This window comes from Lissotriton helveticus, chromosome 2_1 (genome assembly GCF_964261635.1).
Source record: "Lissotriton helveticus chromosome 2_1, aLisHel1.1, whole genome shotgun sequence".
In the NCBI taxonomy this organism is placed as follows: domain Eukaryota; kingdom Metazoa; phylum Chordata; class Amphibia; order Caudata; family Salamandridae; genus Lissotriton; species Lissotriton helveticus.
The window spans coordinates 1,592,921,900-1,592,934,818 of record NC_136059.1 but is presented as its reverse complement, the minus strand read 5'-3'; the positions used below and the strand labels follow the sequence as shown (position 1 = coordinate 1,592,934,818).

Sequence of the window (12,919 nt, the reverse complement as noted above, 5' to 3'; positions counted from 1 at the left end):
GGCAGACAAGTACAGCTCGCACTGTGCAAGATGCCGTTTTCAATGATTGCACAGTGCCGGATGCTTGTCCGCACTGTGCAATCATTGAAAACGACATCTTGCACAGTGCGAACATGCTACTACGCAGTTCGCGTAGTGTTACGCATAGCTCGCGTAGTGCGAAGTGCACTTCGCGTAGCAACGTGTAGCGCTACTTCGTGAACTACACCCACCCCTAGTTCTGGGCACTGAACTACATGATCTATTTCATCCTTCTAATAAAGGGAGCAGCTTATATGGCCCCGGACAGTACCATTTCTGTTCAACTCAAGCTTCTCGCAATTTAGTTGGAAACTTTGCAGGTTTGCTCTGGTGTTTGTGCTGCTGTTCCTAGCTAAACCTAAAATATGAGATTTGTTTTCTTCACAGAGCTGAAAGACGTTTGGGTCTGGATAGGGCGGCGGGCCAATACTCAGAGTATGCAAGAGGATCAAAACTTACAGCAATAAAAGTGGTCGCATTGGAACATACATGAACTAAGTGTGTCGTGAGCCCGATGAGGACCTGGAATCTGCAGATAAAAGGGCAGCTGTGGCCGCTGTGGCCAGAATTGGTCGGACTGCTACTACTACCAAGTTTTGAGTGACTCCGATGTCACACTTTCAGGGAATGTAATGGAAATGGAAACATCAGGGACTGATCAACGGATGAAGCTGGAGTCACTTCAATCACTGATGAAATATTGTGACAGCCTTTATAATTATAAGATTGGACAGGTGCAGCCAGCTGGCTAATGCGTCTCCTCCATGAGATGACTGATATCTTAAATTATATACTAGATTCTTGGAAATTAACATGCAGGATTAATCAGGGGCGAGGGCAGCTGGCAAAGGAGCCGGTCTGACATCCGCACATACTCTCAAACCACATAGGTCAGGGTGGATCAGTGTTCCAGCTTCAGCATAGTTTACGCATAGGTTTATTGAAGCCTTGCCATGGAGAGGGAGAGTAGTTGCTGAAGCGTGTTAATGTCCTGTCACTCATAGAATTGCTGTTGCTGTCCATCATTACAACACATGTCTGCGAATTCAAAAACCAAAACACAAGGTCGATCCTTAGGCTTGACACTACCTTTGCATCAGCTCTTAGTCAGTGGGGCATGTCTCATCCATTTGTATTTTGTTACCCTTATGGTGTTCTCATCTAAATACACGTTCTTGTTGTGGAACAGGAATGGTGTATCATGCCTCAAAGATATACAATTAACGCTTGTTTAAGGAGGTGAGGTGTAACCTTTGTCTTAGGACAAGAAACGTATCTAAAAAAAAAATATCAGAATAGAGAACAGGTTGAGAGAACTATTGTTTGGAACATCATACTGTTCCTATGTTAGAGGCCCACTAATATGGATTACAATGGAAACCCCTTTTACGGTACAAAAGGAGCATATCAAGGCAGAACCGGAATATGTAATAATTGAAGAGCAGTTAAAGGCTAGTTCTTAGTGTGTCTCCATACTAAACTCTAAAAAGACTGAGGGGCATATTACCAACGTTAAGCGATATTTATCGCTAACGATGCTTAGCAACAAATTTTTTACCGCTAAGCATCGTCAGAAATTATCGCAGATAAACCTTGCTATTATCAAGGTTTATCGCAAATGCGATAAAAAACGGCCGCAATGCATGAATATCGCTGAAAAGTCCGCGATATTCATGCATTACCGAGCTAATGCTCTTAGCCATGCTATCCACCTCCCATTGGATAACATGGCTAAGAACTGCTCAGGGCAGGTGTTAGTTTTTGGAGATATTCGCGCTTAGCGCGAATATCTCCAAAAGTCGGTAATAGGAGATAGCGATGTTAGCAACTGTTTCCAGTCGCTAACATCTTGGCACGCCCACTTTGCATGTCATTAGTGATAAATATCACTGACATGCAAAGTGGGGCCCAAGATGGTCGCTATCTCCTACTAGCGGTCGCTAACTGGTGTTAGCGACAGCTAGGTAATAGGGAGATAATTTTATCTCCGCTTTCTTGGCTTTTAAAGCCAAAAAAGCGGAGATAAACCCCCTTGATAATATGCCCCTGAGTTTCTTGGTCATTGCTCAAATAATCAATCTTTTGCATATTCCTCCGCTATGGGGGGAAGACATAATGTATGCAAGATATCAACTTAGATTAATCTAACCCACTGATACCTGGAACGCTTAATGGCATGATGGTTGGGAAATTTAGAGAGTGGATTGAGAGCTGGAACCCCACCGAAACATCAACCCTGCATATCCTTTTAGTTAAAAATAGTATTTTTATACATGCACATGCAAAATGTATTCTCCTTTCTGGAGATGTGGGTCAGACCAATGTTCTGGGAAACACCACTGTTACATCACTTCTTGATAGTGTGCATGCACTGGGCGCCGGCCCTCCGCCCCACACTGGGGGATGTGTCCACACGTTAACCACCCGTATCCTAATTTACAGAGACAGACATCAAATTCTTCGCTCAGCCTGGGAGGCCCTGGAACTGTTGCACTGATATTCCCCAACTACACTAAACTTGTGCAGCCGAAGTGCACAACATTTACCAAGATAAAGCAGAAAATGCACTTAATGGGTGTTTGTATCAAGTTGCTTTTCCCAGCCATGTTGACAGTGCTTTTTAACAACAAATAACACTTCTTTGAGTCCCGGAACAGGCCTCATCTTGAACCTAGGAGCAACGCTTCCTCTCCTGTGTCCATGCAGATGCAAACAGGTTCCCTGGAGAGGTTACCCTGGGACTGATTCTCCAAACCCGACGAACCAGGAGTCGGAGAGGACAGAGGGGCAGCCGATCATGGAAGAGACCACAGCAAGCTGGCCCGAGTGATAATGTTGCAAGGGAAACATTTGAGGGAGAATATATTTTCCTTCTTGGGTAGGCATGGTTATACTAGAGCCGGAGGCCAATCTTCTTTAATGGCAAAGGTGGATTTTAGGTCACAATTCTCAAAAAAACACTTGTTGAAAGGTGTAATTTTCATGCTCTAACCATTTGTTCAGTCCACCAATGTCCTGGGCCACATCACGGTGAATGGCTCTGCTCTTGGGGCTTGTGTATTCCTCTCATACAGTGACACAAAGGGGGCTAGGTGTGAGCACAATGGGCCCTCCTGACAAGATGGCTGGAGCGGAGCTGTGCCCTGCCCCACTTGCACTTCAAAGGGCTTGCCTTTCGCACACACAAGGAACCTGAAACCAGCTTTTTGTCACCCTAGATTTCTTGGAGCCTTGAGTGGGAAAGGCAAGACGTTTTCAGATGTGTGGGTAGTAAAGGGAATCCACCAAAACAAAGGACATGTGGACATTACCGAAGAAGGACTGCCCTGTTGTTGACAGAGGTTTGCCTTACTGTTTGAGGACTGCCTTGTTGTCTGAAGAGGACCTGCTTACATTCATCCCAGGCTAACCTTTGAAACTCCAACAGTCAGTTGGCCGACCTCCGGTTTGAGCTACAGGGACAGAACAAGCCCTAGAGGCCTTCCTGCAACTGCTCAACTGACTTGTTGTACTAGACACACCTGGACTGCACATGGAACAGCTTGAGCCCTGCTGTTTTCTGCTGAAGTGAGTTCCTGATTCCAACAAGGTGACCCCCAGGTCCTGGACCCTTGTCTGGCATCAGCCTGAGCTTCTTCCAAGGAGTAAAGGTGAAATCCTGAAGGTTGGGCTCTTCACGAAAGCAAACAGGCCACTTTTCCCCAAGACTCTGCTGCTTACGATGACCACCCAGGCAAAGCAGTGGTAAAGACCTGTTCTTCACTCTACAGCTACTGCCAGTGATGACCTGCAACAAAAGATTTGCACCATGCACTACAGCAATGACAGCTTGTCATAACCATCAATATGAAGCTCCAGTAACAACCACCCATGACGCATGACTGACTTCAGGCTACAGAGATGCCAGCCTATGCTGACCGGCCTGCTTTTCTCACTACAGCGACAATCATCTGCAACATTCTCCCTGCTCCTCACGGCCTCCTCCAACGTGAATGGAACTCTTAACCCTGGAATTTAAGAAGGTAACTCTTTCAGTGGGACTAATTTGGTCCCTGTATCTGGCCTGCCCTCCATCGCGATCGGCGTGAACTTGTGACTTTCCCCCGGTCTAGCACAAACAGATGACCACAAGTGGCACTTTTTTTGTTTTTGGTGCCACATTTACTTAAAACTTTGAAACTATCTCTGGTTCCACCTATTAGATTTTTGTTGTCCTAGTATCATTTTATTTATTAAAATTACAAAATATTTCTAAATTGGTTTACAATTTTTTGTGCTTTGTTTACACTTTATTACTTTTTGAGTGCTGCATAAATGCTTAAAACATTTCCTCTAAGGTAAGTCTGACTGCTTTTGTGCCAAGCTACTAGAAGGTTAATTCAATGACTTTTGTGGTTCATCCTGACAAGGACTGTGGATGTTGCATGAGTGCGGCTTCCACCCCACTCAATCAATAACCTTATTTCTTACAACCACCTACACCAGAAAGGCAATTATTTTAAAGCTACGTAAACCTCATCATAACTCTGTAAACATTGTAGCCTTTTGCTCTCTACTATTGTCAGTCTTGAAAGCAAGGTTCTTGTTAAATTATTGGCCCTGAATTAAAAAAAAAAATGCTGGTCAGGCATTTTGAACATGGTGCCCTCACGACGTGCTACACTGAAGTGAAGAGACCCACATAATTAAGGCAAATATCCATTGCCAACAGTTGAATGGATCTTCATCAGTAAGAGCTAAATAAGTTTCAACTTGCGTTTGGAAATATATAAGCCCTTTGTAAATATCTTGCACAAGCCTAGATTTTACCATGTTTAAATATCAAATTAAGTTATACGGTCATTATTTACATATTTACTGAAGTTCAGCAAACTATTAAGAGGTTTCCTTCAATAAAAAAAAAAATTAAATGTCATGCCTTTGATTTCGTGCCACTGAGAAGTGCCTGATAGTGGACAGATTTGTCTTATTTTATAGAACCAATACACATTCAGTCTATCGATTGTGTTTTCCTTTATGAAGCTTGCTAACACATGCTTCAAAGGGACCACCAAGGCGTGGTTTCCATTCTTGTAGATGTGTTTTCTGAGAATGTTTGTAAACTCTCATAGACTCCTTCGATTATCGCATTGCATATTTTTGGATAAATGAGCACATAAGGAGGATTATAAATGGCTTCTTTTGCATTCCTCCGCCACACATACACACAGACGTTCTTTCTAGTCAGGACAGTGATCACAAATATACTAGAGGTCTCATTTATGGCATTTTGGCCGATGTGAAGGTGGAAATGCACCATATTAAAGCAACACACTGCATTCCTGCCCTTTCTGCCTGCACTAGGGCCTTTTCGCCAGCCTAGCGTCAATGTAGGCACCCTTTCACAATGGTTGAAGGGTGTCTCCATTGCAGGCAGGCTTGTTTTTGTGCAGTAAGGGTTACCTTCCTGCGCAAAACAATCCTAAGAAGCATTTTCCTCTTTCTAATGTTTGCTGTGAATGCAGCACACAGGAGAAAAGGAAAACAACTAGGAGAAATTAAGTTATTGCTCCTCGTTACACCCCACCTCGGGAGACATAGGGATTTGGGGCACCGTCAAATTCCATAGGTATTGAATGGGAAAGCCTACCACAACGCCCATGGAACGCTTCCCGGGTGCAGAATAAGGCAAAGCGCTGCATCACATTACTCATAATTTAAAAGGCCACTCAAAGCCATGGAGCATGGCTTTGTGTGGCTTCGTGAATCTTTATGAGAGCCCTGCTTCATGCATGTACCATGTTACATGGTGCAAAAGTGATGCAGGGCTCTCATAAATGACCCGCTAAAGTTACGAAGATATAAAACTAAAAAGAACCATAGAGGTAATGAATTTCAGTAGCATTCCCATTGAAACCATGCAAGTGCAGATGTGTAGCGCACAGTTGTTTTCCCATGGGAATCTCAGTCAAATATGATGGGATTACAGTCTTTCTTATCCTTGTGGCAAAACTGAGGTCATGATTTAGATTCTTTCTTTCCGAAAAGAATGCAAAGCGCGTTATGTTTTTCTTATTTGTAAAAACATGTTTTCTTCTCCTGTCTTACAGTTTGGAAACGTTCTTCGCTACAGCGACCCATCAGTGTTCTTCGTCTTTATGGTGGTATTTTGCTTTTCCACCATCATGGAGTGTTTTCTCATCAGCGTGTTCTTCTCCAGAGCAAATTTGGCTGCTGCATGCGGTGGAATCATCTACTTTGTTTTGTACCTGCCCCATGTACTCCTCTTTGCATGGCAGGATTACTTGACATTTCCAATAAAGCTCGTTGTTGTAAGTAGTATGCATATTTATCTCAGAGTTTGTTGTTTTGCAGGCGATGCTGTATGTAACACATATGCCAAGTATGTGCTAGAAATGAAAAATAATATCTATGTTGGGCAGGCATGTCTGAAGTCCACACAGGCCAGCTCACCAATTCCCACCATCTGGTTCCATGTACTGGTATTAGCCATGTTAGAGGACTCGTCATGAATACAAATCAGGTTGAAGCATAAATAAAGGGCCCGGGAAAGGGCAGGGCTTGGAAATAACGAACCACCGAACCACCAAACCTGCCCTTCTTTTGAAAGACTAGAAGTAGGGTACTGTTCAGAGTAGCAGGGTCACATATGTTAATGACTGTAAAACATTAACGGTACAAACAAAAAGAAAATTGCAGTAATAGACTCAAAATAATTTGCTTAGAAAATAATACAAACGGGTACACGGTCCTCACAGTGTAGTTAGTGATAACACAAACTCCCGAAATTCTTTGCTCGTTCTTTCATCCATTTGTAAGTTGAACATATCTTTCTAAGGCGAACAATGCAGGGAGCTGAGTTATGATATCGTGCGTCACTTCCAAAGATGGAAGAGATAGATCTAATTTAAAAAAAGAAACGTGTGTACTTATTTGATTTCCACAGACCGATTCGGCCACTTATTTGTACCTGATTAAAATATTTGGAAGTAAGATCACAGGGAGGAAATAACGTTATTGTGCATTGTGTTTTTCCCATTTTCCTATATTCAGACTCAAGTTCTGTAGTTTGGAATGGGAGATACCATGTGGTTTCAGTGTTACTCCACTGTAAAATCAAATGTTTGCCTCTTTTCTGACCTATCTTCTGTCTGACAATTACTCCAGGTAGTTCGTGTGTGAATTTGCAATTTAAACAGGGGGGAAAACAGGGCTGAGAACAACATTTGGAATCTAAAACCAGAAGGAAATAGTGAGTCTGCTTCACATTAGATTCAGCACAGTATTCAGAACGAGCCAATCTATATATGTAGTAGGAATAAATAAACAATAACACCACCACCCCATGCCAACAACACCCAAAATCACTCCCAATATGAACGCCACCACTAAAGCCACAATCAATAAAAACAACGCTGGTACCATGAACACCACTAACACCAACACCAATACCACCTCTACTAACTATACCATCACTACAATACCAATACCACGGAACTACACACAACAACACACTAGAACCAACTGCTTGCCTCTAATAACTATACTACCACCACACCAAGATGACACCACCATGTCCAATGGTACTAATATGACACCACTACATTGCCACACCAGCACAAATCTCACACCCCCACCACTACCATCATCACTACGAAAACCACAAATTTCATTACAAATATCACGAATACCACCTCATCCACTAATAATACCACCACCTCCAAAAACATATTACATTAACACAGCACCCATACCACCAATATCATCGCCAATAGTATAAATACCGCACTAACTCCACACCATTGCCAGTATCATTATCACAAATACCTCCACCAAAGAAACCATCACCTGTAAAACCAACACCACCAGCACTAAAACCCTCACCACCAAACCCCAACATTAAGTTACCATCACTAAAATAACATTACCACTATTACTGCTAACGATAGCATACCAATGCAAACATACCACTATCAATTCCACATCACATTCATACCGCCCAACACCAATACCACACCATCAGCTATAGAAAACTACCCCTAACCCCACCACATTAATGCCTCCATCACTAATGCTACCTGCACCAGTAACACCATCATCACCACCAACATTATCACCACCATCACCCATTCTACCTACAATGATGCCACCAATCCCATCACCACCGATAATAATCCCATCACCACAATTCCAATACCACCAATGCCACTTTTAATACTATACTACCACCACCACCAAAATCACTAATACTAAGTATACATTTGCAATGTGGATGGGGTAAACACCAGGAGTGAGTACAACGCCTATAGGTCTAGCTTTAATATGGTATTGCATGTAAATACATTTCTGCATGCCTGTGTTTGCATGTGGTGTCATTTTAAAGCCACACCAATTATCTTTCTCAGTCTTGTTAAATTTCAGTAAAGTAGTGTGTTTACTCCATTAGGGTAAAATCTATTGTAATAGTGTGAGTGGGAAGATAAGAAGGCTTGATGTAGTACATACAGCTGCCTTCTCCAGCGCAAAAGAGTTCCGCTTGGTGAATCATTTTTCAGCGCACCTTGAAGAAACCACCCATAAGTAATATTCTTTTGCAAATGAATGCATAATCATAATGCAACAGGATAAATTACTCGCAGGAGGCTGCACATAACAACAGGTCTCAGGGACACTCTGGAAGGAAGCGTCACATCACTGACCTTCCTTCTTATACCAAAAAGAATGCATAATAGACACACAAGGAAGGCCTCTGTGGCTGTCGATGCACATGTGAGCAGACAGAAGCTTTTTGGCTACACATCGGAGCAATGCATTCATTTTCCCCTCTGGGTGCCCGTTTTGGCCTGCTTTACCACATTGGTCAGCAGTGCATCTACCTAAATTACCAAAAGACTCAATGGCACCCACACCTAGGAATGCAGCAGTTTCATGCACACACAATTTCCTTCAATCACCTAGTCCTCATTACACCCTTTTTTACACTCATCACTTAAGGCCATATTTATAGTTGGAGTTGTGTCACTCTTGCACCACGCAATTTGCTGCAAGCGCACTGCAAGTCTAAAATGTGTTATTTTAAGCCACGCAAGACCACCTTGAAATTGCCCCAGGTGGCTTTAAAAATCTGGAGTAAAGCAGTTGAAATAGCTGCATTGCATTACTCTGCCCTGGCCAGGCGTTGCTTGTGTGGTCCCATACAGCACCCATGGTTTTTGATGCATTCCCAGATTTACCAAAAGTGGTAGACCCAAGAATGACCCAAAAGATACACCTTCCCAGGGGAGGCATAAAGAGGAGAAATATTTGTATTTCTACTTGTTACTGCCTCTTTCTATGTGTGCTGCATTCTCCTTCTACTTCATAGACAATACTGTGTTCTGCCTGGCTGTTTGTGTGTGTATGTGTGAATATGCATAAGAAGAAAAGTCCCACTGCTGCTGCCCATGATGTAGCAGTCTTGTCTGTGGCGGACAGATCAGCACTGCCTTTGGATTTGCTGTACCTGTTCTTTTTGTGTGGGGATTTTTGCACTAATGTCTATGTGGTACTTGTTTTCTTCTGTTTTGTTGACGATTGACAACATTTTTCTGCTTTCTGAATGCCTATATGATCCTCCATGCCATGTTAAATCACCTCAGAGTTTCCTCAGGTTTACCTTATTACAGAGATGTGTTCTGTCACTACTCTCTTTCCGTCTGGTGTGGTTCTTTTACTCTTAAAAGATACTTCTGAGCGAGCTTGATGACTTCCTGCACCAGCTGCTGTAGAATATTTGCTCATTTGCACATATTACGCAGTCTAGCAATATAGCGGATGCGCTGTACAGAAAGTAAACTCATGACGTGGTGTATTCACAGAGCCTCTTCTCCACTGTGGCCTTTGGATTTGGGTGCGAGAACTTTTCACGCTGGGAGCAGCAAGGAATTGGGCTGTCGTGGAGCAACATTCGCCTTAGTCCGGTGGATGGCGAGCGCTACAGCTTTGCAGTCTCGATGTTCATGATGATATTTGACGGAATCCTTTACTTGCTGCTGACGTGTTACATTGAAAATGTCTTTCCAGGTATGATGATTTTATTGCATACAATGTACTGAATATAGTCTGTCTATACCATTCCTATAAATATCTACCCTTCATTTTCTTAGAACATGAGAGTTCTGTCTTCAGCACAACTCTAAGAGAAGGTTTTAGCAGGCGACTTATGATGTCACGCTGTTAACACTGATCCTTTTGGCCAGTCACACTGAAGAATATGCTCACCGCTGAAAGTGAAAGAAAGATACTATAATGGGTGAAAATAGCCTCGCCATCGCGGCTCCCAATAAGGGCTGAGTGCAAACAGCTTGACTCAATTTTTAGCCATTCACTTCCTTCAGCATTTAGGGGCATATTATCAAGCAAGGCGTTAAAATGACTGCAGCTTTAGAGGCAGAAAACTGCAGAACTGCAGAAAACTGCCGCTAAAGCGGCGATAATGGGCTTGATAATATGCACTTGCGAATTCCAGTAGAAGCCCATATTGACACCAGAATATGGGCTTCTATTGGAATTTTCAAGGGTCTATTATCAAGCCCGTTATCGCCGCTTTAGCAGTAGTTTTCTGCCGCTAAAGCGGCGATAATTTTAACGCTGTTTCTTGAAATATGCCCCCCAAGCTGGTAGACACAATGGGCAAAGGCTCTGATTTACAAGCGCTACACAACGCAGTGTGGCAACCAAAGTTGCGTGAGAGAGAGACGGGAAAGCACAGTATCTACTAAGATATGGCATTGTCCTGTTCTCTCCCTAGCACTGGCGCAAAAGAATGCTTCCTAGTGTCACACACACCTTTGCACTGTATTGAAAGTGTGTGTGCATGATATCTAATATTGGTTTGTCCTGAAAGCGTACACTTCCAGTACAAAATACTATGCTTAGGCTAACTTTGAAACATTTTCGACTTTGGAAGTTTGCTATACTTTGCAGTTAGAAGAAATAAAAGCATTTCTCTATGTTAACGCCTGCTTCTGACAGACGTTATGTTTTAGTGAAAAGCCCTGTCTACTATTGTTGGCAGATTCGGCTGCATAACAAAAACGATGGGTGGATGCATAGCAACCACTGTTCTCATTAACCTGCGCGCCTGCGTGCTCGCGCACAGATGTCTCTGTGAGCGCGCAGAGTAATACTTGAAGCGCACACATGCCGCTGAGTGAAGACCGTTCACGCCGACGCTTTTAAAATGCGTCCAGCGCGAAAAACAGTCACTTCCTTCTGTAGTTGGTGGCGGTAGAGACCACCCAAAGTTTGTCCTCAAGTGGCTCCTTATGCCTTTCCTTTGTTAAAAGGGCACAGCTGTGAGGCAGATTGTGTGCCTTTTTGGAAGTAATTATGTTAATCGCAGCGCCCATGTGCGCTGACATTATCATGAATACTTTCACGAAGGGGCACACAATCTGCCCTGCAGCTGTGCCCTATTAACAAATGAAAGGCAGCACGACTACAAGCATGACGTGTGCCTTCAGGAGTTTCTGAAAGCACACGCCTGTTTATAGACTTGCTGCATTTCTTTTGTTAATAGAGCGGGCAGATTGTGTGCCCGCTCTATTAGCAAAAGAATTGCAGCAAGTCTACAAGCAGACGTGGGCTTTCAGAAACACCTGAAGGCGACATATTATGCTTGTAGTCTTCAGAGACTTTTCAAGGCATGGCCAAAGTGGGCTCTGGCCCATGGCCCCAGCCTTTCAGGCATAGATGGCAAGGTTTCAGATTGCTATGTGTAACATATGGATAATTTCAGTGTACTTTTGAGTGACATTTCAAGGACTATGAGTGATACTACTTATGTGTGACATTTTGGTGGTTTCAGCATGTATATAAGTGGCGTTCTACTGCCAAACGAGTGACACTTTGTTACAAGTAAATCAAAGCAGTAACTAGTATTTTTGTGCGTTACTGTGAATTTGAGATTAATATTAGTGAACTGCTGATGTGTTACAATCTGTAATCTGACACCAGTTAGTGCTGACATTTTAAGCTATGATGAGATGAGATAGACATTTTCATGCCCTTGCCTGTAACTTGGCCACACTTAATATTAAAATCTTCTGTTGAGATGAAGGAGCTGTTTTCTGGCCTTATTTAACACCATCTAGTGCTGACATCTACGATGAGATGAAATATCCGTTTTGACGTCTTTTCTTATTATTTGACACCACTGAGTGCTGCCATCAGGCTCAAAGGAGGTGAGGTAACCGTTTTCAGATCAAGTAATTTCACCTGACCTAGTGATGTCATCTTGAGGCAGCAGCCTTACCTCGTGCTATGATTGCTCCTACCTAAATGAGTTTGACATATTTGATATGCTTACCTAAAAGTAGACATCAAACTAAAATTGCCTTATCTCTACCTTCACCATACTTTTCACAACACTCTGTTGTGTTATATCCCTGAACGAACTACACCTCTCACTCCTGTGGATAGGACATGAACGAACCTTGCATAAAGAAATCCCATGACAACAAGCCTATTTCATAGCTACAACCTCACCGCCACTCTGTGGTTCCTAAAACCTTTTATTAGGTAGGTACTGAGCAATCCATGATTTTCACAAGCCAGTGAGTGGAGAGTAATGGAGTGTGATAAATGTGCTAGAAAAAGTGGGTTGCATAGATTCAGTGGCTTCTTCGATCCTGAATGTAAAACTGCTCTAGATGATCAGAGTTGTCTGATCAGTTCATGAATAGAGATTTCGTCTTGCTGGTAGAGGGGAGTATGGAAGTTGCTGGTAGAAAGATAAAGTGGCTCTGAATATCTAGACTCATGTCTTCAATCTAATTCTCTTGTGAACGGAAATTTATTGGTGCCCAGTGAGTGACTGGCTGGCCTGGCCCTTCCTTAGTCATTCCTGTTTGTTTCA

General features: G+C 42.9%; 1 protein-coding gene across 3 annotated transcripts in view; it reads left to right on the top strand.

Moving 5' to 3' along the window:
- The window catches only part of LOC144818798 (phospholipid-transporting ATPase ABCA1-like), a 3,252,877-nt gene that overhangs the window by 1,488,918 nt on the left and 1,751,040 nt on the right, over positions 1–12,919 (top strand). For all 3 annotated transcript variants that reach the window (XM_078676562.1, XM_078676560.1, XM_078676561.1), the window contains exons 16-17: positions 6,111–6,332; positions 9,879–10,083. In XM_078676562.1, coding sequence (XP_078532688.1) covers positions 6,111–6,332; positions 9,879–10,083 — 427 coding nt within the window. The remainder of the gene's footprint in view (positions 1–6,110; positions 6,333–9,878; positions 10,084–12,919) is intronic.